This window comes from Saccopteryx leptura, chromosome 3 (assembly GCF_036850995.1).
Source record: "Saccopteryx leptura isolate mSacLep1 chromosome 3, mSacLep1_pri_phased_curated, whole genome shotgun sequence".
NCBI classification, from domain to species: Eukaryota; Metazoa; Chordata; class Mammalia; order Chiroptera; family Emballonuridae; genus Saccopteryx; species Saccopteryx leptura.
This window is the reverse complement of record NC_089505.1, coordinates 65,111,209-65,137,949: the sequence shown is the minus strand read 5'-3', so window position 1 is coordinate 65,137,949 and position 26,741 is coordinate 65,111,209. Positions and strand designations below refer to the sequence as shown.

Genomic DNA, 26,741 nt, shown 5'->3' with positions numbered 1-26,741 from the left:
TCTTGATTCTCCAAGCGGCACCTTTCCAGATTCTCAAGCTTTGACCTCAAATTGACAAACACCTGAGCCCAGAAGCTGTCTTGAAATTCTGCAAGTTGCATCTTATGTAAATTAAGATGGCTGCCACTATTTCTAATGGCGGGAAACGGCACCCATAGTACAGGCCCCTACCTCTCCCAGACTCCCCCTCACTTATCTCAGTAATGATGGTCAATTAGAAATCCACCACACCCAGAACAGTAGATTGGATGATGGTTGCTGTGGTTATGTGGTTGCTGGTAATGGTGATCACAGGGCCCCCAGAGATGCGTCCCCCGTGGCATTCCGCTGCTCCCTGCTCCGACGGCCAGAAGTGAGGTTAAAGATCCCCTAACGGCCTAACAGGAAGTCCCAGAACTAGACGCTCTGTGCCGGAGTTCTGTTGTTTTGGCCTACAGACCTCCCGCACAGAGTGTCTACACTACAGCAAATGTTTTATCCTCGGCTACTGCACCTGGCCATGCAGGAGCCGAGGATAAAACGTCCTTCTCAGCATGCAGCCCCACACTTCTCTGGTATGCGGCCGCGTGTCATTGAAAATGGCTACCAGGCGGTGGCGCAGTGGATAGAGCGTTGGACTGGGATGCGGAGGACCCAGATTCGAGACCCCGAGCTCACCAGCTTAAGCGCGGGCTCATCTGGTTTGAGCAAAGCTCACCAGTTTGGACCCAAGGTCGCTGGCTTGAGCAAGGGATTACTTGGTCTGCTGTAGCCCCACAGTCAAGGCACATATGAGAAAGCAATCAATGAACAACTAAGGTGTCGCAACGAAAAACTAATGATTGATAATTCTCATCTCTCTTCATTCCTGTCTGTCTGTCCCTATCTATCCCTCTCTCTGACTCTCTCTCTGTCTCTGTAAAAAAAATAAAATAAAATAAAGAAAGAAAGAAAATGGCTACACGTGTCAGTGCTGACACGCGTGTCAGAAGTTCACCATCACAGGGCTAGACTGTCTTTAACTTTAAATTGTCACTTCAGATAATGTCAAGCAGTGGCCCAGAAACAGGCTTGTTCCTTCTTTCATAGATATTTCATTCTCTGCTGTTCTTTTTTTTGCCACTTGTTTGCACAGGAAATCCTCAAAGAATCTCAGACTAAACAGGAAGTGATCTGTTCTCATATAAAGGGTAAGAAAAGAAATGAGAATGGGCAGGATAAGGAATGGGAATCATTGACCCTGACCTAGAAACTAACTTAGTGAATTTTATGCAGAGACCCCTAAATACTTTTAAGTGTACAGGCTGTGCACATTTGTAAGTAAATACGTTCTTCTAAAATGGCCTTGTTAACTTGGAAATGAATTGAATTCCTAGAGAAACACCTGGGTCCACTGACCTTGATCCTACTTGGTTAACCCCCCTCTTTATTATATTTTAACAAAGGCCAAAGTTTCAGTTGTATTTTTGTAGTTCTGGGAAATTTCCCATTTGTTCAGAGCACATTTTCCTCATGTGTGCTTTAAAATAAAGGGACTGAATAAGTTTGGAGCAAATATGTCAGTAATGTTTCTGAGCATGGGTTTTGGAGGAAGAGAAGACTGGGACACTGACAGCTATTTCAAACAGCTACAGGGCTATCTCAAGGAAAGAAAACAGATTATTTTTTATGATTTCAAAGGGTCATGTTGGGAGAGATAAGAGGAAGACAAGATAAGGCAGTTTTGGCCAATATAAAGTGAAATTTTAAGAAATAAACAAACAAAAAACCCCTCAGCTGTTTCAAAAGGAAGGGACTGCTTTGCAAATATTGATAATTCAAAGCCAGGGCTGCAACCTACCTGCCATTCTCATTGCCAAGGAGACGCTGCCATTAGATGGGAGACTTTTAAATTAGACAAGTAAGTGCTCTAGCTCTCTCACTGTGAAGTGTTGGTGATCTGGCTCAGCACTTTGACTTACAAATACAAAAATGAAGAGCAAGTTTTTAGCAATAGTGTCAACCACCCTTGCTGAGTGACATAGATTTTTGTCTCTCCCCACCTCTCCACCTCTCACTCTCACTTAAACAAACTGTGGTTTACAGAATGTCAAACACCCCCTTGAAATAACTGAAGGCTCTGTAGGGTCACAAAATAAGATAAGGAATTCTTGCGCAACTAATTCTAAACCTTCCTAGTAAGAAAACCAGACTTTGTGGCGCATGCCAGGAGTTGGGCCAGACTGCTGACATAACAAGCACAACATCAGGCATCTGAGGAGTTACTGGGCAAATGTCAGGTGGAAATGCCATTCTTCTGAGTGGCCTGCCAGATGTCTCCGTCCCCGGTCAGACATGTGTCACTCATTAGGAGTCACTGGAGTCCTCTCAGCAGCAGGTCCTTGGAGAGGAGACAGGAATACCATGCTAAACTAACATCCATCTTCTTTTGGAGGCACTCATTTAAAAGGCCAAGTTGGAAAAACATCTAGCCAGCAGGAACCAAGCCCTGAGAACAATCTATATATCTGTGTCTCCAAGTTCGAGTCTGACTGACAAAACCAGAAAATAATACAGTAGTGGTTAATTAGGAGTGGTCATATGCAGGGCACTGTGCGAGGTGCTCTGCACAATAAACTGAAACCTCACAACCAGCCTTCAAGGTAAGGGTTATTACCCTCATTCTACAGATGAGAAAACTGAGGCCCAGAGAGATTCACACCCAGCACAGACAGAGCCAGGATGCAGAAGCCAGGGGTCAATGATGCCAAAGCCCCACGGTTCTTTCCCTTACATGAATCATCTCCGTGACAAAATGCCATCGATATCAACAAAGGACTGGGTCAGCTTGAATCATCCTCACCTTATATTTTTGGATAAATATTTTTTGAATGAGTAACAGTCCATTGTTCTTTACCTCAGTTTCATTAAGAATATGGGCCTGATTCTTAGTCTCGATACTAACCAGGAGACAAACGAAATAAATGAAGCCCTAGTTAATAAAGCACTAGTTTACTATGGCAGTGCACTGCAGGGAAACAGGGACTGGAATTGGCCTCAGGCCTCTTGGCTTTTCCGAAATGAGAAAAGAGCACTAAGGGGAAAGTCCCCACTTTGCCAGAGTGGGAAGACTTCTGCCGGCTGCCGGCGGGATGGTAAACCCACTCCATACCTGCTCCATGTCCACGGGGGCAAGGAAAAGAATAGAACGCCTGTCAAGAAGTAACAAACAGGCTGGAGAAGGACCCCTTCTATCAAACTACACAATGATTGGGTTCTACAGCTGACACGGTATAGGCACTTAATAAATTTCCTAAACAAAACCAGATTCCAATAATGCACAGGGCCAGTATTTCTTGGTATTTTTTTTCTAGTTTAGATGAGGACCATCTCTGTATATATAGAAGTGTTTTCCTTCTCCTAACACTATGCTGCTCTCACTAGGATGTGAAGAGTTGAGGCTCAGAAAGTCTTGTTCATATGGATAGAACTGTTTCACAAATAATCACTTCCCCATATGACTTTGTAAAGACCAAGCAGAAATAGTCATTTATGTACACACATGGCCATTTTCCTACTAGACTAAGTTCCTAGAGGGCAAGAATATTGGCATTTTCTTTTCTATTTTTATTTATTGATTTGAGAGAGAGACAGAGAGAGAAATATCAATTTGTTCCTGTATGTGCCCTGACTGAGGATCAAACCTGCAAACTTTGCGTATCAAGACGACACTCTAGCCAAGTGAGATAATCTGGTCAGGGTGGTATTTTTCTTTTTAAATTAATTATAGCCAAGGTCACAGAGCAAACTAACAGTGGAGCTAACACTAGGACCAAAGTCATCTCTGACCCTCAATGAACTTACAATCTAATTGGTAAGAGAACACACACATATATATATACGGTAAACAAAGCTGATCTAGATATCAGATGAGTAAGTAATAACTGAGCCACAAAGAAGTCTCTCCCCTATGGTGCCAATGGAGAGGTCAGCCACCCTTCCTGGATAAAGAATATCCTATCTTCTGTGGGAACACCAGGCGCAACTAAGGTAATGATGCTAAACTGTCAACTTCACATAATCTCTCTTGGTCTCCCTGAATACCCTCACATATGTCAAATTACTTATACAGACTTCAGGGTCACAAAATATAGTCACTAGAGTTGTACCACCTAGCAAAGCCTTTTATATGGTTGGTAATATATCTTATAAAGGAAATAAAAAACAATTCAGGCTGTTGGATTCTTTCTCTTTTTAGTGAGACAGATGAACCGAAACAGACAGGAAGGGAGAAGTGAGAAACATCAACTCACAGTTGTGACACATTAGTTGTTCACTGATTGCTTTCTCTTATGTGCTTCGACTGGGGGCTCCAGCCAAGCCTGTGACCCCTTGCTCAAGCCAGCAACCTTGGGCTTCAAGCAAGCAACCTTTGGGCTCAAGCCAGTTACCATGGGGTCATGTCTATGATCCCACACTCAAGCCAGCAACCCCATGCTCAAGCTGGTAAGCCCACACTGAAGCTAGCAACCTCAGGGTTTCGAACCTAGGTCCTCAGCGTCCCAGGCCACACAGCCTAGTCAGGCTCATTTTTTTTGTTTGTTTGTTTTTTTAGAAGAACAACATATACAGAATATAATCTGGAACAGGGACAGTATCCTTTGAATGGGAACAACTCTCCCTCTCCGGAGTGAAGCTGATATAAGCAAAGCCCTAGCAGGTCACAGGTATGGTCGCATGGTTTGCCAAGTTGTGTGGTGGCACACCCTCATCTAACTGTAGCTGGTATGATAGAAAAACTGACAGATTCTATCAACTATATGGAACTACAGCCTGACCAGGCGGTGGCGCAGTAGATAGAGTGTCGGACTGAGATGTGGAGGACCCAGGTTCAAGACCCCGAGGTCGCCAGCTTGAGTGTGGGCTCATCTGGTTTGAGCAAGGCTCACCAGCTTGAGCCCAAGGTCGTTGGCTTGAGCAAGGGGTCACTCGGTCTGCTGTAGCCCCCCGGTCAAGGCACATATGAGAAATCAATCAAGGAACAACTAAGGAGCCGCAACGAAGAATTGATGTTTCTCATCTTTCTCCCTTCCTGTCAGTCTGTCCCTATCTGTCCCTCTCTCTGTCTCTGCCACAAAAAAAAAAAAAAAAAAAAAAAAAAACACTAAAAAAAATAAAACTATATGGAACTACAAGGCTTCCTCAAAGCACTTTCTTGCATTCCATATTCAATTCTGATTGGCGGTGACTCATTCACTCACATTTCCAATAGAGCTTCAAAAAGACCTTTTCAATTAAGCTACCTGCTCAAGCCCTGAATGTATTTTTGGTTAACTAGTGCACCTCCTTCTGGTTCTGAAAAAAACAAATGAAGCCCAAGTTTTAAGAGAAAACCTGAGGGTGGATTTGTTCTTACTGGCAAAGCCTATTATGAAAGTACAAATGCTTAGACCTGTCTCCTTCGATCTGGCTGTTGGTATGATGATCGAGCCGCTCACCATCTCAGGGCATCTTTACTTAGGAAGGGAACAGTAAGTAGCATGAAGTCTCAGCTTTCCTAGCATCCCTAATCCTCGTGCACAGTGGGAAAGAAAGGAGGCAGGTCATTCCCTCAGGGGCCCCAAATAAACTAAGACCATACATAGCTTTTGCTCCATAAAGGCATAATGCCTAGCAAATCTGGGTCAATCGCTGTTGCTGTTTCGATCTAAATGGCCAATGCAAGAGAGGGCTAAGTGCGGGAGGGGGGCCCGCTAGTTATAAGAAAGTTTTACAAACATCTTTCCTGACTCAATACTCACTGAATGTGGACTTCTCAGGGGTATAGGTCAGTCTTTATCTGTTTGCCTCCCTTCTGGCGCTGGAAAAAATGTGTTTAGAAGGCCTTTCTCAATGGAAGTGCAGGTGATTCCTGAATTAAGCTGAGATAATCTGGGTTCTTACAAGGATATTTCAGTTTCACTACGTGTTGGGAGAACAAGGTTGGCTCAGTGAAGATTAGAGAATTTCCCTGTTCTTTGAAAATAGGGCCTGACCTGTGGTGGCACAGTGGGATAAAGCGTCGACCTGGAACACTGAGGTTGCCGGTTCGAAACCTTGGGCTTGCCTGGTCAAGGCACATATGGGAGTTGATGCTTCCTGCTCCTCCCCCTTCTCTCTCTCTCTGTCTCTCTCTCTAAAAAATCAATAAATAAAAATATTTTTAAAAAAAAGAAAGAAAGAAAATAGATTTGGGTTGTTTATTGTAATATATATTTTTAAGAGCAGGTGCACTGTAATAAACTAAGGCAGATAGTTAAAGACAGCCTATTTTTGTAACCAAAACACACTACAGCAATGCTTTGGGCTTAAAATAAACTGAGAAACGAATGACACCAGTTCAAAACAATTCCTCCAAGTTCCAGTTGCTATTTCAGTGTCTCCATGCCTTTTTGTCCTTTACTCAACTAGACTCCAAAGCTAGAAACAAACAGCACCATGCTGTTCTTAGGAGCTAGTGTGGAGGAATAAATTATTTTTCAGAAAATAATCAAAGTCCTCTGTCTGAAAGGAAAAAATTGACTGGACTGAATGAGTGGTCCAAATGTGTGCCTGGCTACTGAATATAAGCCTCTTACTTGTAGACTAGATTCTAAAATCACCGGAAGTGGACCAGGCTTCAAAAATCTCAGCTCCACCACTTAACGACTACAGTAACTTGGGCATAGTGTTTTTAATCTCGCTGAGCCTGTTTTCTCATCTTTAAAAGCCAGACTTTAAAAAAATCACTCCATTCAGACTGATGAGAGAAATCATTTTCATAAATGATGTGAAAATGCCTGGTACTGCCTGACCAAGCGGTGGCGCAGTGGATAGAGCGTTGGACTGGGATGCGGAGGACCCAGGTTCGAGACCCCGAGGTCACCAGCTTGAGCGCGGGCTCATCTGGTTTGAGCAAAGCTCACCAGCTTGGACCTAAGGTCGCTGGCTTGAGCAACGGGTTACTTGGTCTGCTGAAGACCCACTGTCAAGGCACATATGAAAGAGCAATCAATGAATAACCAAGGTGTCGCAACGAAAAACTGATGATTGATGCTTCTCATCTCTCTCCATTCCTGTCTGTCTGTCCCTATCTATCCTTCTCTCTGACTCTCTGTCTCTGTTAAAAAAATAAATAAAATAAAAGCCTGGTACTGTACCTGGCACACAGTAGGGAGATATTCAATAAATATAACAAAGGACAAAACCATTCACATGATATACATAGCCCCGCTATTTGGCCTGGTTCTACCTCGCTCTCCCCATGAAACCTCCACCTCCAATGCATTTGCCAGCCTCACACTGCAGATCTCAGCTTTATATATCATTTCTTTGAGGGGCTTTCCCAGATACACTAGTTGAGGTTAAAACTCCTTGCTACACACCTGACCAGGCGGTGGCACAGTGGATTGAGCATCGAACTGGGATGCGGAGGACCCAGGTTCAAGAACCTGAGGTCGCCAGCTTGAGCGCGGGCTCATCTGGTTTGAGCAAAGCTCACCAGCTTGGATCCAAGGTCGCTGGCTCCAGCAAGGGGTTACTCGGTCTACTGAAGGCCCACGGTCAAGGCACATATGGGAAAGCAATCAATGAACAACTAAGGTGTCGCAACGAAAAACTTGATGATTGATGCTTCTCATCTCTCTCCATTCCTGTCTGTCTGTCCCTATCTATCCCTCTCTGACTCTCCCTCTGTCTCTGTAAAAAACAAAACAAAACAACAACAACAAAAAACTCCTTGCTACACAATTCCACAGTGCCCCGTATCTCCCTTCTGCCAACATTCAAAATGCACTTAAGTACATGTTTAACATCCATCCTCTCAGTGACTTGAACTAGATGAACACAAGAACTCACTAAACGCCTATGCACTGAATTGTTTTCTTCCTAAAAGAATTAATGAGCATGAACTTTGGAGCAAAAGTATTGCTTTTAAAAGTTAAAATTCATTCGGGAATCAGAAAATCCAAGAGCAAGTCAGTTCCCCCACCCATTTTAAGGACCACGGTATTTACTTGGCCTCACAGCTTATTGAGTAGGACTGGCCTTTTGGAAGCACACACTGAGTCTTTCCTGAGTAGGTTACAAAGAGATCATATTTCATACCATTAAGCTTGTCTGTCAAAATGCAACATCCCTCCCTGGGGAGGGAGCAGCTCAATTCCCCAGCTGGTTTTTATTCACACTAGAAACTTTAACTCAGCTCTAAGCCTCACAAAATGAGCGCTGTGTCCACACAAAGCCACAACAACCAGCCAATTCACTGAATCCAATGAAACAAGCCAATTCACTGGGGGGGGGGGGGGGGACACGGGACGGGGGGACGGGCACACACACTGTCAAACTGGCTACTTGGTGCCTTATAGACCAAACAATGCATGATTGAATTGGTTTGCTTTTCAATAGGTTGTCTTGTCATGTGGTAGCTCCAGTGAGTGAAAGATTTTCTTTATCATTCTGTTTTGTCTTTTTTTTTTCACACAAAAATAAGAGCACATAAGATAGAAGAGTAAATAACCAATAATGAGTTCTCTTTAATCCATAGTCAAACACACTAAATTCAGCAACTTGAACTTGCCAAAAAGGCACATTTTGTGGAGTAAGGCATCCCAGCCCATTTTTTGGCTTTAAAATAAGACCCTGCCAGTCCTGATCTCCTCTTTGCAAACGCATGGCATTCGAAGACAGAGACCATGTGCAACAACTACTCTTTACAGACAAAGCATCTATTCATAAATCCCACTGAAGTGCAATCGTAGATTTTCAATTTCATTCAGTTGAGTACGGAAGGCTCCCACTATGAGGGTGGGTTGCTAAATGGTTCAGCTGGGAAAAGAACCCAGAATGACAGTCAGCTCTACAGCCTGCACTTTCATTAGCAGAAATGAAAGTGAGTCCCTCACTCCAAGTCCAATTTTACAGTAAATAGCTAATCTAGCAAATGAGCCAAGAAGCTGAGCAATTTCTCTTTCTCCGCATCACTTTGGTACCCAAAGTATAGCTTTTTTTGTTGTTGGAGTTGTTGCTAGGGTAAGTGCTGAGAAAGCAGCTAAAGTAACACAGAGGGTTAAAACTTACACAAAAGGGAGGGACAATGTTGGTCCCCCAAGCACACAGCTAGACCAGACCAGTTTTCTCCTTTCTTTAAATAAAACATGTTTTCCCCCACCTTTCAGTCCTTATGTGCCTCATTCTTCAATGTCTAGTTAAATATCAAAACTAATGCTTATTCAGCATGCAGTATGCTCAGTGTTTTCTGTGCATAATCTCATACCATTCCCCACAACCCTATAAGGTGCTACTACATTCTCCCCTTTTGCAGAATGGATGTGGAGAGGTGAGTCATGTGCCCAAAGTCCCAGCGAGGAAGTGGGAGAGTTGGGATTTACCACCCCACTTCCAGAGCCTGAGCTTCTAATGGTACACTACACTACCTTAACCACCTTCAATATGGGATTTCTGTTCTGCCTGCCACAGTCCCCCAGAGAGACCACCTATTTTCACAGTCTTCATAGATCTTGCTGCCTCAACTGGGCACGTAGGTCTGGGCAAGAAGGATCTGTGCAGTTTCCCCAGTGGCAGGAGGCACTAATTATGTTTTCCATCACCAACATGTACTCCCCTTCACTTCAAATACTTGTTGCTTTGTCATGCCAATAAAAATCAAAGGCCAATCCCCCCACCCACCTCCCGTGTAGGGGTTGGCATGACATCCCCGGGCCCATAGTATCTTGCTTTTCCAGTAAATCAAGTGTCAGTCTGTGTCAATAGCAGTAATTTTAATTGGAGGTTTGCTTCATCCAGGAAGGGAATCAAGGCTTTGCTTATCTCTGCATTAAGATGACAAAGCAGTACGCTCATTGCAAAGCACCATTTTCCAAGACAGGAAAAGACAATGTCACCTTTTACTCTTTCCGAAGGATACTCCTAAACTGACTTCTGGCACGCTATTGCTCTTGGGCCAGAGGTATCATTTTTATTTGACTTGAAGAGGTGCGGTCCACATAACTAATATAGACAGGAAGTCGATCGCTTCTTGTGTGCTGACCCAGCAAGCCAGAGTAAGAAAGCTCTAAGGTAAAAAGTGCTCATTACCAGCCTGGACGCAGCTGTCTCAGAGGCTCACTGGAGCCAGCTGTTTTCTGCTGAACCTAGCCAGTGTGTGCTCTTTAAAGCATCGTTTGTTTGCGAATATGTTCAAAAACATTATTTTCAACAGGTATTAAAAATATAGAAGTCAGAAAAATAGTTATAATTCACAGTATGCTATCATGCCACCTTCCTAACTCCCAGGTGTGCTAACACCCCCACAAATTAGAAAACTGTCAGCATTTAGATAAGATGTTCTGGCAACACTGGAAATGGAGGAGGAAGGGGAGACAAAAATGTTCAAAACGTTTGGATCCCAGTATCACTCAACAGGAGAGCTTTAAGAAAAAAATACTGGAAAGCAGGTCATGATACTTTCTGGCTTCGTGCTTTCAAGGGGTCTGTCCACTACAGACTAACCTTTGGAAACCAAAATACTGAAGACAGATAAAGGAATCCAAGTGGAAAAACAACCCGAGGGAAAATCAAACAGGAAAAGAATGCCTGATACTAAGATTCAGCTCAGAGTGGGAAAAGAACAGAACACACAATGACACCACCCTGCCCCTCTGACGCTGCAAATATGGGACTGGTTTAGAACTCGCAGTGGTAGGGTCCTTATTTTTCATTTTATACTTGAAGATCCCTTACTGATTTGTATGTGCCAATAAAAATCAATTGTTCCTAACCTACAGTCCAGCAGCCTTATGGGAAAGAGGAGCAAGTAAGAGATGTACAAAAGAACTGTCTGCTTCGCAGTGAGATAGGCACACAATTTTGGATTCTGATGTTTAAGTGAAGGAAGAGCAAGCATATCGTCACTGGCTTGGCTACCTGTATGGACACTGAGAACTTCAAAATTATCTGCTTATTTTTGTAATTAATTGGCTATCTTTTTTTGTTTGTTTTAAGCTATCATTTTGAACAAAGACAACTGCAGTTGTCTGTCCAAGGTCCTTACTACTGAGAGCCGCCAGTAGTAACTATCAGAAACACTGCTTACTTTTTTATGCTAAGTCAAACAAAGAGTAAAAACATACATACTAGATTTTTGCCAGAGTAAGTTGTCCTTGAAAATCATCATCATCAATCAACTTACACTGAGACTCTATGACTCATTTCTAAACTGGCATCTTACCTTAGTGTTTCTTCTTAGACTGCGAAGAATATTCCTCCTTCTTGGGTCTTCATCTGTTTCATACGGAATGACAGCATTGTCCCCTTTATAACCTTGGGATGCCTGGTCCTCCTCTTTCTTCCGGATGGGCCCCAGCTCATCATCGCTCCCCACGCTGAAGCTGGTTCGGTAACTAGCAAACCTCCCCAGCCGGCTGCATCTTGTCCTGTAGAGCACTGGCTTGCTCACCATAGATACTTTGCGGCCTCGCTCTAGAGAGCTGGTGTCCATTTCACTGTCGGAACCATTCCCACTGCCATTAGACTGGGCTTTGTTGATATTCCGAATGGTGATGATCTTGCCTTGAGTACTGTCGTGGGGCACTGAGTATATGTTTTCTTCTTCATTCCTTGGCTTGACCACAGCATCCATGGGTTCGGCGTAATCAGAAGGATCGAACCCATCTGGAGGCAGCCAGGTGCTAGAAGACACAGACTTCCTCTGTCCATCCCTATGGCCTTGGTCTAAGTAAGACAGATCCCCCTTTGTAATTTCAAAATGGATAGGAGGCTTTGGTTTGACTGGTGGAGGTACTTTGTTGTTCAGTTTACTCTCAAAGTTGCTCATGATGAAAGACAGCCCGTCGTTTCCCTCCAGTTCCATAGAGAGCTTAGAATGGTCTTTGGACAGGGATGGCATGTCTTCTCGAAATAGGCTGTAAGAAGGGGGCTCAATGTCCTCTTCCGAATCCTGCAGGTTAGAGTTGCAAAGTGGAGAGCCCGCCCGAGGGGAGTTAAAGACCTCTTCTGTGGTGCTACAGGCCTCGGCAACGTTATCGTACATATGAGTAGCCTCGATTATGTTCTTCTTCTCTACCACATCTTTAAAAAACGGATGGAACAGCTCAAGTTTATGCTGGGGTTGGCTACAGGGGATGCTTGTGAACCTGCCATCAATTTCTTGAGCAATCTCCTCCCCCTCGGTCAGCTGTTCCCGACTTAAGTCATTGTCCAGGACATCTATAGCGCCATCAGTGAGTGCTACCAGCTGAATGGGGATAATATCCTGCACTTCACAAAGAAAGGCACGTAACATAGCCAAGGAGGCCTTACGTTTGGCTGAATAAAAAACAATGTACCCATGAACCAACCGGCTTTTTCTAATGCTAAAGGAGGAATGGTATGAAAGAATAGACAGTTCAATGCGCTTCTTGTGTAGTCCGATTGGTAATTCAAGTAAAACAGAGTTGTTGCTTCCACAATGGGAAGATTTACAGGATTGGGACTGAAGGACAGGAAAAAGTATGTCATCTGCACTAAAAGGATCTCCACACATCAGACACATGACAATTCGCAGGTCCACATCAGCCAGATCTTTGATGCTAGCAGTAGAACTGACCAGGTTTAAGTTACGCTTCGAGTCCAGGAGTCCTTTCAAAACTTGACTGATTTGCTTTTCGTTAATGTTGCGTCCATAACCAATGCCAGCAGAAGCAGGGTCCAGAAAGACACACTGAAGTTTGCTAGCTATCTGTTGACCCTGTTGTATTAAACTATGCAGGGTCTCTCCACTGGTGTCTCCTCTCTTGTTAACCAAAATTAAGGTCAGGGGGAGATGGACTAAATGATTATCTCGCCTGCCAAGTGTGGACTCTCGACTCTTCTCTATACTCTCCACCACGTAAGACAGAGATTCCTTAGAATTGTAAAGGCAGAGACATCCATGGGGCTGAAATGTTGGCGTCTGGAAGGAGTTCACAGGAAGCCTGACATTCCCTTCTATTGGTCTCAGGGAAAGCTCATACATTTTACCATCTATCACATATTTGTCATCATTTGTACAAAGAGCTCGAATCTCATTGGCCAACTCTCGGGCAAGACCATCTTTGCCCAAGATAACCAAGTTGATTCTATCAATGTTAGGGTCAGAGAGTGAATTTTTCTGATTCCGGTCAGATGGCCGGATAAACCGAGAACTAATCAAGTGCTCAATCTTAGCATCCACACAAGCTGGGCAGCTAGGACACGTTTCCTTTGTTGGGTGGTACACAAAATGAATGTGTTTCAGAATAAGGGCATCGCGCTCTGCTTGGAGCTTCTGTAATGCTTTAAATCGCTGTTCCTCCCCCAGAACATCCTGAATGACCCCCATCTTCTCCTTGCTGGGCTTTGCATCCAGCTCCAGTTCATAGAACAATTCGGAATATTCCACAAGCAGCTCTTGAAACTCTTCCTTTGCTCGGTCTATAATTTGCTTTTGGTGTTTGCCATAGATATCCATGTACACAGATTCTTCCAGCCACTGGTAGAAATCTTCATTCATGATGAAACTACGGGCCTCTTCCCAAGGCTTTCCAGGAGTTATAAAAGGCGAGGTCTCCAGGTTTTCTTTAAATGCCCTTCTCATCTCAGCTCTTTTCCTCTCATTTCGTAGTTTCTCTAAGTGGGCCTCATACAGCTGTTCTGCAGGGACCGTATCCATTAAATCAAAGGGAATCCGCTCATTCTCCATGTTGTCAATGTGGCTGGTGGCATCCCATGGGGTCTCCTCAAGCACAACAAACCACTTCAAGAATTCTGGCTTGGTCTCCAAGAGCTTTTTGGCTTTTATGCAGCTTAGGTGGTCTATTTCATCTAGATTGGGTATAAGAGCTTCAAAAGCTAATGGCAGGGCTGCCAGGTACAGCTTCCTTCTGCGTTCAATATGCTCATGCTTGAGGCGGTGGATGTGCTGAAGAAACAGCTTTCTGGCTTTCTGAGTCCCTTCCAGGTAGACATAGTCCTGGTACTCAGGAGAGGCCTGCATTTTTCGGCTGATACTTAGCCAATTCTCATTGTGGTTTTTCACAATGCGACTTACCAGCCACTCGTATTTGTCTTTTGCTGTAGCTATCTGCTGACTCTGCTGCTTGAGAGCTTCAAAGTAAGGAATGATTTTTGTCTTTCCCCGACTTTTATCAATGAGTTGCACTAAGGTGCTGAAAGCCAAGTCCACATTTACGTTGGATCTTGCTGAGGTCTCCACAACCTGGAGGTTCTTTTTGCTTAAGGCAAAAGTATGTGCATCTCTAATGTACCGCTCAACGCCCTCATCACACTTAGTCAAGACCACCACTATGGGCTTTTTTGTTTTTGCAAGCTGATTGTAGAGATTGGAGACAAACTTGAGCTGGTCATCAAAGTTCCTATTCATGCCCCTGCTAACATCAATACCAAGAAGAAAACCATCAATTAGCAGCTTTCCATCCGGCATTTGTTTCTGCTCAAAGTCCTGCTCCAGCCCCAGCTGGTCAGTGCAAAAGTACATGAGTTTTTCAGCTGATGCAAGCTTGGTTGCAGCAGCTCTCTTGATATAGGGCTGCAGGGCAGTGCTTCGATGAGGCTGAAAAGTCTGATCATCAATGAATTCAGTCTGCTCCACAATATGCATCTTACATTCCACGCAATCCTCCAGGGATCGGCTAACTTCTCCCCAGTATAGAAAGTGATCATTATTGACCACTCGCCCACCAAAGTCACTGGTGCTGAGGACAGAGGTATGGTCCAAGTGAAATTCATCAGCACTTGGGCGCACGAAGCGATTACACAGACAAGACTTCCCAATGCCACACTGGCCCTTCTCCTTCTCAGTCCCAGACAATCCCACCACACTGATGTTGTAGGTGGGAATGCGGACATCTTGCTTTCTTGCCATCATCATCGTCGAAACATCCTGCCACAATCAGCCACTTCCGAGATCAGATTAGTGCCTTCCAGTGGACCCAGTGGTTTCCTAACATTATCAGTGGGGGCCGGCTGCCCATGCAGCAAACGTGTCAGGTCCCATAGTGTTTGTATACCAGTACGAGGTCAGTTTTTGCCACTTCTCATCGCCAAATAAGCAACATTTCTTCCTAAATGCAGGGAGGGGGGAAAGAAAACCCATTAGCATCATCATTTTGGAACTCAATTATAAGAACTGAACTATAGCAAAAATTGATTTTCTTATTCAACAAGTATTTACAGTAAACAGTGAATGTGCCAGGCCTAATGCTGGGTGAAGATGTACAAATGAATAAGACTGACATCAACGTACCCTCAGAGAGGAAAAATGTCATCTAACAGAGCAATAAACATAAGCAAGCAGTTTGCTAAGTGATAAAAAAATGGAAAAATGGCTGATTCCTGGGATAGGGCAGGGGTGGTACAAGATGAGCCTGGAACAACTTGCTGTGCAAGAAAGAAAGAGCTCAAAAAAAAATGATAGATCACCTCACAAGAATACAGGAGCCTGGCCCTGGCCAGTTGACTCAGTGGTAGAGTGTCAGTCTGGCATGTGGAAGTCCCAGGTTTGATTCCTGGTCATGGCACAGAGAAGAAGTGGCCACCTGCTTCCCCACCCCTCCCTTTTTCTCTCTCCTCCCCTCCCACAGCCATGGCTTGAATGGTTGAGCAATTTGGCTCTGGGCGCTGAGGATGGTTCCATGGCTTCACATCAGGTGCTAAACTAGCTCACTTGTCAAACAACAGAGAAGCAGTCCCAGATGGGCAGAGCATTGCCCTCTAGGGGGTTTGCGAGTGTATTCTGGTCAAGGTGCATGCGGGAGTCTGTCTCTGCCTCCCATCTCTCAATAAATAATTAAGAATAAAAAGAATACAGGAGCATGTTAAATCTGGGACTGAGCACAAAAATAGTTAAGTATAGTAACAAATTATAACCCATTGCAAAAAATAGAAACTTTTAGATCATAATAATAGATCAGACAAGAATCATCACTTGATGCTAAATCTAGGGGGAGATTCTGATGAGGAGCAGAATATGTGGACGTATCCTCTGAAATACTACTTATTACTTGCAAGGGACAGAATAAAAAAAACCCACTAACTATATAGTGGAGAAATTGGGCAGCACTTTGACTTGGTAATGAAAATGATCACCAAAGAGGACTAGAAGGACATCATGCGCTTCCCCACGAGGACACATCACTATGCAGTATGATGGTCTAGAATCCATTACTTCACCCTAATCACAAGGAAACATCATCAGACAAACACAAAATGAACAAGATTCTGTTAAAAAATATATCAATGTCATAACTGACAAAGAATAGTTATATAAACATGATAGATTAAGGGAGACTAAAGAGACATCATAACTAAATGCAATTACCTGACCCTAGACTAAATTCTGCACCATAGGTGGGGGCGGGGGATGCTACACAGTACATTACTGGATCAATTAACAACACTAGACTATAATGGAATATTAGATAAAAGCAGTTTATCAATGTAAATTTATAAAGTTCATTACTATCATGAGAGAGAATGGCCCCACTCTTAGGAAATACATGAAATATTTAGGGGGGAAAGGCCATAACGCATATGACTGGTCCAGAAAAAAAATTAGGTACATATAGAGAGAGTGAGAACCCAGATGAGGTAAAATAGTCACAATATGTGAATTTGGGCAAAGTATATATGATATTTCTTTGTGCTATTTTAATTTTTGCAACTTTCTACAAGTCTGTAATTCTTTCCAAATAAAAGGTTTTTTTAAGGGTGTGAATATGGGGTGGTTACCCTGACAAGAACGTACGCTCTGTGAGGACAAGACCCACCCGTCTTGTTCACTTCTGCATCCTCAGCCTATGACCCCGTGCTTGACAAATACTTTCTGAAAAAGTGAATAAGTGAAAGACTCTTAGATCATATTAAAGAGTCCCCACACCCAGCCTTTTAGATTCAGGAAAGCCTTTCTGAAGGAAGTTCCATCTCAGGTGACCTGAAATAGATGGAACGAAATGTGTAAGGACACCCCCCCCCCCCAAAAAAAAAAAATGGAGCAGCCAGCTGAAACAAAGTGTGTGGGGGAAGGACAGAGGTGAGATGCATTTGCAAGTGCTTAAGCCACTTCTAAAGAGTTTGGATTTTTTTTTCTTTTTCTTTTTTTTTAGTGAGAGGAGGAGAGGCAGAGACAGACTCCTTGCATGCACCCTGACCGGATCCACCTAGCAAACCCGCTAGGGGGTGATACTATGCCCATCTAGGGTGTTGCTCCATTGCAACTGGAACCATTTTTTAGCGCCTGAGGTGGAGGCCACGGAGCCATCTTCAGCACCCAGGGCCAACTCGCTCCAATCAAGCAATGGCTGCAGGAGAGGAAGAGGGGAAAGAGAGAGAAGTGAGAGGGGGAGGGGTGGATAAGCAGATGGGCACTGTGTGCCCTGGCCAGGAATCGAACCTGGGACATCCACATGCCAGGCCAACGTTCTACCACTAAGCCAATCAGCCAGGGCCAAGAGTTTGGATTTTTCTCCAAAGGTTATGAAAGCACAGACTGTGGCTAAAAAATGGCTTGTTGTAGGACCTAAAATTTGAGTAGATGAAGCAGTGCAATGTTATGACGTCTTTTAGTCTTTAGCAGTTTTCCAACTAAAATAAGTCAAACATGTAGTTTTTGATGCCTTTACAGGTATTCCGGCTACACTATTTACTCTGCACTGTTGTCCACCTCAGACACACAAATACGTGCAAAATACTTTGCAACTGCTGAACCTGCAACTAAATGAAGAGTCTCCTGAGATCTTCCAAAGAGGAGAATTTAAAATAAACAAACAGAGCAAATTTTCTTTTGAATCTCATTTATGTCTAGTAGGAACCCAGTATCTTCGCAACCTTAATATGTTTTTATGGCCTACCTCATAAGAAATATCACAGGAAGCCAGACCACCACATGTTATTCTGACTGAGACAAGGGGGCAATGAATAGGGGAGTACAATTGTCCCCTATGATAACTTCACAGACCTTTCCTAAATAACCTAACTGTATCTTCTTTTCATAACCCAGAAAGGCAAACCTTCTATGGAAACGAAATGTGGCTAGATGTGGTATGTAAAAATTGTGTGACCATTTTCAAAAGAGAAATCTCAGTGACTGTGAGCAACCACCTCTGGATAACCTATCTAGTGACAATGGTCCTAAACAAGCCAAGTTCCTGACTTCAACAGGAGCAAGCAGACATCCATGGGAGAGACAAAACAAACCTTCCCCAACCCACCCACCTAGCATATTGCTTACCTAAGTAAAACTGTAATAAGAATTATCTAAATGAAGCATGTTTACACACATCCTCTGAAATACCTGAAAAGTAAAGCTCTGAACAAAATCTAAGTGTGCTTCTGCACATTGCTTTGTTTCGACCCAGAAGGAGACTGAGGTTCAAAAGAATCTCAGACGGAAATGGGAGTGAAGTTTCAGGAAGTCAAGGGTGCTGCAGTGACAGCACCAGGGTCTGGCAGGACTCAAGGCCACCCACTTGACCAATCTTGGAACGCAACTTGACATGGGTGACTGCTGCCCACACCTGGCACATCAGTCCATTTACTCTCTGTAAAGTGGGCCGAGTAATCTCCCTTTACAGAAATCTCAGGAAAACACAACCCAACCTGCATTTAAACATCAAGAAATAAAGATATTAGCTCAATTTTGAACTGGACTATAAACCAAAATGTATTTATTTATTATCCATTCAACTCCTGTTCAGTTACATTTTTTTAAATGGCATGTACTCTATTTAGTTCATTCAAGCCAAAGTCTCAGTTATTTGAAAGAAGCTAAAGAAAAGGCAACATTCTCCACTCAAAATTGTATAGTCACTCATATTTTATACCCAGAATGCTGACTTTAAAAAGCTAAAAACAGCCTGACCAGGCGGTGGCACAGTGCATAGAGCGTCAGACTGGGATGCGGAGGACCCAGGTTCGAGACCCAGAGGTCGCCAGCTTAAGCGCAGGCTCATCTGGTTTGAGCAAAAGCTCACCAGCTTGGACCCAAGGTCCCTGGCTCCAGCAAGGGGTTACTCGGTCTGCTGAAGGCCCACGGTCAAGGCACATATGAGAAAGCAATCAATGAACAACTAAGGTGTTGCAATGCGCAATGAAAAACTAATGATTGATGCTTTTCATCTCTCTCCATTCCTGTCTGTCCCTGTCTATTCCTCTCTCTGACTCACTCTCTGTCTCTGTAAAAAAAAAAAAAAAAAAAAAAAAAAGGCTAAAAACAGCCTGACCAGGAGGTGGCACAGTGGATAGAGTGTCGGACAGGGACGCGGAGGACCCGGGTTCGAGACCCCGAGGTCGCCAGCTTGAGCACAGGCTCATCTGGTGTGAGCACGGGCTCACCAGCTTGGACCCAAGGTCGCTGGCTCGAGCAAGGGGTTACTTGGTCTGCTGGAGGCAGCCTCCCCCCCCCCCCCCCCCCCCCGTCAAGGCATATATGAGAAAGCAATCAATGAATAACTAAGGAGTCCCAAGGAAGAATTGACGCTGCTCATCTCTCTGCCTTCCTGCCTCTCCCTATCTGACTCTCTCACACACACACACACACAAAACACAAAAAAACAAAACCCTGGCAGGGGAATGATTAATTTTTGGACACCTGATAACTTTCCACTCGTTAGAAATCTAATAGGTTTCCTGGTATAAATATGCTTTTCTTATATGTTTGTCTTTGATGTCAGGATAATGCAGTTTTACTAGTTCCTCAACTGCACTGAATTACACTGTAAACAAAGACTATTTTAAACCTTAAAACGTCTCAAACACTTGGTTTAAAGGAAATAACCTTAAGTGCTTGATCACAAACATTCAACTTTTCTAAGAGGTGAGCAAAAAAAAATTAGCTGAGTCACTAAATTTAATGATCTGAAGGCCACAAAGAAACAGAAAGTAAAAAACAAAAAGCACTTCCAAGACTTTGCAACATCTTTAATTTAAATCTGATGGGAACCTGTGTTCTTAATAAGTATCTCAAACAGCAAAAGCTGAATGTCTATTCTAATAATATGCCAATACAAATCCTTTTAAAACCGAAGGGTTACAGCCGGGTGGGGAGAGTATCTTTTAAAACAGTAACTCCATCTTTGAGCTCTACAGAGCTACTTGTATTAAGAAAAACAGAAACACAGAACCTAACACTTAGTTTTATGCCATAAGTCAACTACTGCAGAAAGGGAAAGAATTCAGGAGTGTTTTCAATTCTGTCACAAATATGTCACAAAAAGACAATGCAAACATATGAGAGCATTTTTAGAACCTGCCACCAGCTCCTCACATGTCGCCTCACTGGGAAGGCAGGGGGAGAGTGTTCTCCTCTTTCACATCTCTACACCCAGGGCAAGAAGTAGTAACATTCCCAAGATAGTGCACATTTCACAGGACACAGAAATGCCACTGTGACCCAGCATTACTATTGGCTGCTACAGTGCATAGTGTCAACATCTCTCAGTATGTTTCACCCACCCACCCTGCAACCTCATGCTCCCCCACAAGAGGAAATGTTTCGGCCCTGGCCGGTTGGCTCAGTGGTAGAGCGTTGGTCTGGCGTGCAGAAGTCCCGGGTTCGATTCCCGGCCAGGGCACACAGGAGAAGCCCCATCTGCTTCTCCACCCCTCCCCCTCTCCTTCCTCTCTGTCTCTCTCTTCCCCTCCCGCAGTCGAGGCTCCATTGGAGCAAAGATGGCCCCGGGCGCTGGGGATGGCTCCTTGGCTCTGCCCCAGGCACTAGAGTGGCTCTGGTCACGACAGAGCAACGCCCAGGAGGGGCAGAGCATCGCCCCCTGGTGGGCAGAGCGTCGCCCCCTGGTGGGCGTGCAAGGTGGATCCCGGTCGGGGGCATGCGGGAGTCTGTCTGACTGTCTATCCCCGTTTCCAGCTTCAGAAATAAAAAAATACAAAAAAAAAAAGAGGAAATGTTTCTGGGCTCTGTGATCTGGAGAGCTCCGTGATAAAGACACAGGTCCACCTGCATTATCCATAACCAAAACTACCACCTCTCCCTATAAGAGCAGTCAACAAATTCTGATAATGTATTTATTTCCAAATAACCATATATAGAAAACCACCAAACTAATGATACTATAATTATACAATATATAATAATATAATAATTATATAACATTAATAACATAATAAGGAAATTAATTTCATAGGAAGCCTCTATCAAAGGAAGAAAATACTTGCTTTCCCAATAAGGGAAAGGAATGGAACTAGGCACTGTAACAGAAAGAAAAGCGCTTTCTAAACCTCCCAATACCTCATACTTCTCAACGCCTTAAATTTCTGAATGGGTTTTCAAAGCTATGAATTGCCATCAGCAGCTGGTTAAAATGTTTTGCATTAAGTAGCTATAAGATTCAGAGCTACAGGAGAGAGAGGAAAAACAAAAGGAAGGGCTCTAACTAGAAACATTTTCCCTGTAAGAGAGACTCCTAAAGGAGAACCTTCCAGAGCAGGGGTCCCCAAGCTTTTTACACAGGCGGCCAGTTCACTGTCCCTCAGACCACTGGAGGGCCGGACTATAAAAAACACTAGGAACAAATCCCTATGCACACTGCACATATCTTATTTTAAAGTAAACAAAATGGGAACAAATACAATATTTAAAATAAAGAACAAGTAAATTTAAATCAACAAACTGACCAGTATTTCAATGGGAACTATGGGCCTGCTTTTGGCTAATGAGATGGTCAATGTCCGGTCCATATTTGTCACTACTAGCCGTAACAAGTGATATGACGCGCTTCCGGAGCCGTGACACGTGTCCCACGTCAACGGAAGTAGTACTGTATGTGAGCGAGGCCACGCTTTGCGTCGCTCTCTCACTGACCCCCAATGAAAGAGGTGCCCCTTCCGGAAGTGCGGCGGGGGCCAGATAAATGGCCTCAGGGGGCCGCATGCGGCCCGCGGGCCGTAGTTTGGGGACCCCTGTTCTAGAGGAATCTCCTTTCCAAATGAGCCAGGAAGGATGGATTATAACAGCGCAAGTAAAAGGAGAATACTATTCTGGTCTACTGAACTGCTGAGTTTAAACAAAATATTCTCTAAAGTCTCAATGTTTGCCTGACCAGGCGGTGGCGCAGTGGATAGAGCGTCGGACTGGGATGCTGAAGACCCAGGTTTGAGACCCCAAAGTCGCCAGCTTGAGAGCGGGCTTATCTGGTTTGAACAAAAGCTCACCAGCTTGGACCCAAGGTCGCTGGCTCCAGCAAGGAGTTACTCGGTCTGCTGAAGGCCCGCGGTCAAGGAACATATGAGAAAGCAATCAATGAACAACTAAGGTGTTGCAATGCACAACGAAAAACTAATGATTGATGCTTCTCATCTCTCCATGCCTGTCTGTCCCTTTCTATCCCTCTCTCTGACTCTCTGTCTCTGTAAAAAAAAAAAAAATAAAGTCTCAATGTTTCCCTTTTCATATCAATAAACACTCAATTTTCTTACAGTTTTCATCTGCTTTTCTTTTTAAAATGTTAGACACACTAAAGAAAAGTTGGAAGTGGAGTCCAAGGTCCTTATTCATCCAATTCATTCATTTGTGAACTCCAGATGAATTTATAAAACCTGTCAGCGATGTGCACAAATGACACTAGGATACTACTCAGCTGTAAAGAGGAACTATAATCTTGATGAACCTGACTGACAGTCTGCATTTCCTCTATGTGACTTATGTTGGAATGCAAAGCAATACCCTTTATTCTTCACCACATGAGAAGCGTCTTATGAAATGACATCAAACTCAACAAGCACAACACAGCCTCTACTACTGAACAGAACTGATGGCCCAGTAACAAAGCAGCTAAACTCTCTCCTTCCTTCATGATATTTCAAAGGGGTATGCATTTTTGCACTACTCTTACTTCTAATCTTTAGAATTTAGAACCGAGCTGTCCATTAAAATCAAATAGAGATTTATAGTTAAGATGATGTAATGAAACAAAAAACGGTGCACTGTTCTTGCTGATAAGAATCTTATAATTTACTTGAGATGTAATACTTTTACTTAAAAAACAAAACAGCTAAACTGCAAGACAATAAATGGCATAGACCATTTCCTGGATGCAGAGCAAGGAGGAGGTTCAGGACTGGGTGGCTGGGAAAGGTGTCAGAGCCGAAGTAAAATTTGAATTGGTACATAAAAGATTGGCAGGGCTTGGAGAGATGGCCCACGCCTAAAAACATGAAAGGGCAAGAATGACGGTGACCAAGATGGAAAAGCACCTGACATGTTTTGGGACAGACTGACTGAAACAGTTTTCATACGTGGGAGGTAGAAGATGAGAAGGGCAGATGGAGCTCAGGCTATGGACAGACTGTTCTTTCCCCTGTGAAAATCTAATGTGAAAATAATCTTTTATCCCACCAACATTATTTACTGTGGTAACACTGCTATCTCAACTCTTCACCCAACAAACCAACAGTCTAAGACGTGGGTCATTTTATATGAAAGAAAGTTCCATTTGAATATGGCAATTACATTTCTACCTTTCAGTCTAATGCAAATTTATAACACGGGGAAGGGGGCAGAAAACCATGGATTTATAAAGGAAGTGAAGAGCAAATTATATTTGCCCAGAATAGTCCTGGTGGTTGCTCCCACCAGTCTAAGCTACCACGCCTACTCCTTGTTAGTGTAGGAGTGAGGATTTCCTCAGAGCCACCGAATCTCACTCTATCCCTAGGGCTCAGGGTACAGGAAATCTCTGAAATGGGTCATCTGGATCTTTGGAAAGACTGATTTAAGTGTTTAACCATCTGGTTCCAAAACATGGAATGTCATGCAACAGATAGGCTATTCTTGGACACTGGGTATTGTGTGTGCACTCGGCTCTCATTATACTTTCTGCTAACTCTGTGGACAGCACTCTCCAAAGAGCTCAAGGAGGCAAACCAAGAGCTAAAAAACAATTTTCAAGGACTGATCACCCAGATGTCTGGTTTGAAAATAACCTGGCCTATGGTTAGTTTTTTTAAAAGAGCAGCTAGAAAAGGGTCTCAGGCATGCCATTTGTAAATTTTGCAAATGTCCTGGGATTCATTCCCCCCAGAATTCACCTCTGAATTCCAGAGTAGGAAACCAGAACTCTGCCACAATGTCACCCCCCTCGCCAGCCCACACAGAGTAAAGCAAACAGGCCACTTTTCACCCTGACACAGTTCTCATGCTCTGAGGTGCGCAGAACTCTATAAGCCAGTTCCAAAAAAACTAAATTTCTAAGCCAAGTTATTCAGAGGATGAAATCAAATTCTCCTGATGAATGAAGGGGGCTGCTTTCAGCAAAAGCATTTCCTTGAACTTTATCCTCAGCAGCTTTCTCCCAAGTAGCCCTGGAGTTCTAATCAAGGCATCTGATCAAAGCGACTAGAAACAAAGACAAAACCAGAGGCTGAGAAATCTTTCTCACTGATGCTGCACCTGGGTTACCTATAGTACGGAAAACAGCAACGAAAACAGGATTTCTGATAAGCTATAAAAATATTCTACACCAAAGAAAATGTAAAACCAAGGCCAATTTAAAATTGAAGGCACTCCAATAGCCTTGGTATCATAGGCTGCCTACCATTAATCCAGTGAGCTGAGTCTTACCACACCAAGATACAAAAACACAGCCAGGTCGGTCTTACCTTTCAGTTTCCTGGTATTCAAACCAAAGTATATTGATTTTTGAAATGGTAAAGAAAGTTTACAAAATTATTTAAGCTCTTAGTTCTAAGCACTTATGATCTACTCAGTTTTTTAAAACTTCTCAGTAGAAAAAACAGTTCTTTTTGAAAAATGTTCTCCATAAAAATTTCTCTGAATATACAAGAGTGGAAGCACCATCCAGCCAAAGTGCTTTGTAAACAGAGGGCAGTGCTGAAGAAACAGGCATTTCTGTCAATTGGGAAAAACAGGTCAGCTTATTTTCAAGTCCAACAGTAAGCCTTACTATTCTATTCCCCGACGGCATTCTAAGATGACATGAGGACTTCAGCCCATTATTTCTCATTATTCCTCACTATTCATTTGCATTATTCTAGATTGCCAGTTCTAAAACAGGCAGCTACAAGTAATGAAAGTTATGCCACATGCATAAAATTTAAATAAATAGTTTTCTTCTACTGACTGGACCTGTACTGACACTCTAAGAAAAATGGTCATACAGAAACAGAGCAAAGCCAACTTTTAAATCCAGCAAATTTTAGTAGGGAACAATTTGGACCCACAGATTAAAGAACTAATTAAGGGCTCACAGCAGCCAAATCAATATTCAGAGTTCTCCTTTCCATTTCCTGGCCTCTACATTTACTTATACACTTGTCTTGTTTTGAATGAATTTAAAAAACAGAGGTCTGAGTAAGTTGAAAAAATGAAGTTATAAGACAGAACATGAAAGGGGCCCAGAATCAGCACTCAATTGGGCCTAAGGCTCAATTAATCACATGTGAAAATCTGCTAGATTGAGGTGTTTGTTTATGGCCACCTTCTTCTAGAGGAGATATGAGTTAATATGTTTAAAGCAAACTACATTTTTTTGTGTGTGACAGAGACAGAGAGAGGGGCAGAGAGGGACAGACAGACAGGAAGGGAGAGAGATGAGAAGCATCAGTTCTTCGTTGCAGCACCTTAGTTGTTGTTCATTGATTGCTTTCTCAACTGTGCCTTGCTGGGGGGGGGGGGGGATGGTCTACAGCATAGCGAGTGACCCCTTGCTCAAACCAGATGAGCCCGCACTCAAGCTGGCAACCTCGGGGTTTCAAACCTGGGTTTTCCGCTTCCCAGTCCGACACTCTATCCACTGCGCCACTGCCTGGTCAGGCACAAACTACATTTTCTGAATGAAAAGATGATACATGTAGGCACTATTAACAAAGTTATTATGAAAAATAAAATTTCCTAATTAAATATTTATAACCTCAATATTTTAAAAGCATATTTCAGGTTCCTACTGTGAGGCTAGGAAAGGAAGTATGATAGAAAAAGGACAAAAGTGGAGCTTCCCTTCATTTTTGTAAATTTTATTTTTTATTTAATTTTTTTAAAGAGCTGTAGGGAGAGAAAGAGTGAGGAACATTGAGCTGCTTCTATATGTGCCCTAACCAGGGAATCTGACAACTACCCCCTCCAGCACAATGCCCCAGAGCTAACTGGCTACGGTTTAACTTTTTTTTTGTTTTTTTAAAGAGAGACAGAAGGAGAGAGAGGAGAGAGAGGGAGAGAGAGGAGAGGGGGAAAGGAGTTATTGGTTGTTCCCTTCAGTCATGCATTTTCTGGCTGCCTCTCGTGTTTGTTGTGACCAGGGATCAGACCGACAACCTTGTTGTTTTAGGACGACATTCCTAACTGACTGAGCTAACCAGCCAGGGCCATCTCTTCTATTTCTTGACTTGGGTTGGTTATGTGGGTATGGTATGCACTTCATAAGTTTTCATAATGTACATATTTTATACACTTTTCTCTAGTTTTTTAAAAAAGGATACAATTCAGAGAAATGCAGACACACAAGTTCACAAAGCTAGCAAGCAGAGATGAAGTCTGAATAGGGCCCTCTCTCAACCACTACTGATCACCAAAGTGATCCACTCTTCCCCCTTCCACTCTAGTCCCTGCCTGCGGCCTTATCAGACAGGTGACTCTACTCCTCACTGGACAAGGGAGGGGAACACTGAAAAGCAGTGCTTTGGGGACCTCTGATGTAACTGACAGTACTTTGGGACTCAGGCATCAGATATTCCAGCCTTAAAACAGAGCCACTCAGGCCCTG

General features: G+C 43.4%; 1 protein-coding gene across 1 annotated transcript in view; it reads right to left on the bottom strand.

The window, feature by feature from the left end:
- ARHGAP35 (Rho GTPase activating protein 35) overlaps positions 1 to 26,741 on the bottom strand; it is a 151,552-nt gene that overhangs the window by 78,963 nt on the left and 45,848 nt on the right. The window contains exon 2 of the mRNA XM_066373841.1: positions 11,204 to 15,074. Within this exon, the coding sequence (XP_066229938.1) occupies positions 11,204 to 14,881 (3,678 nt within the window). The 5' untranslated portion in view covers positions 14,882 to 15,074. The remainder of the gene's footprint in view (positions 1 to 11,203; positions 15,075 to 26,741) is intronic.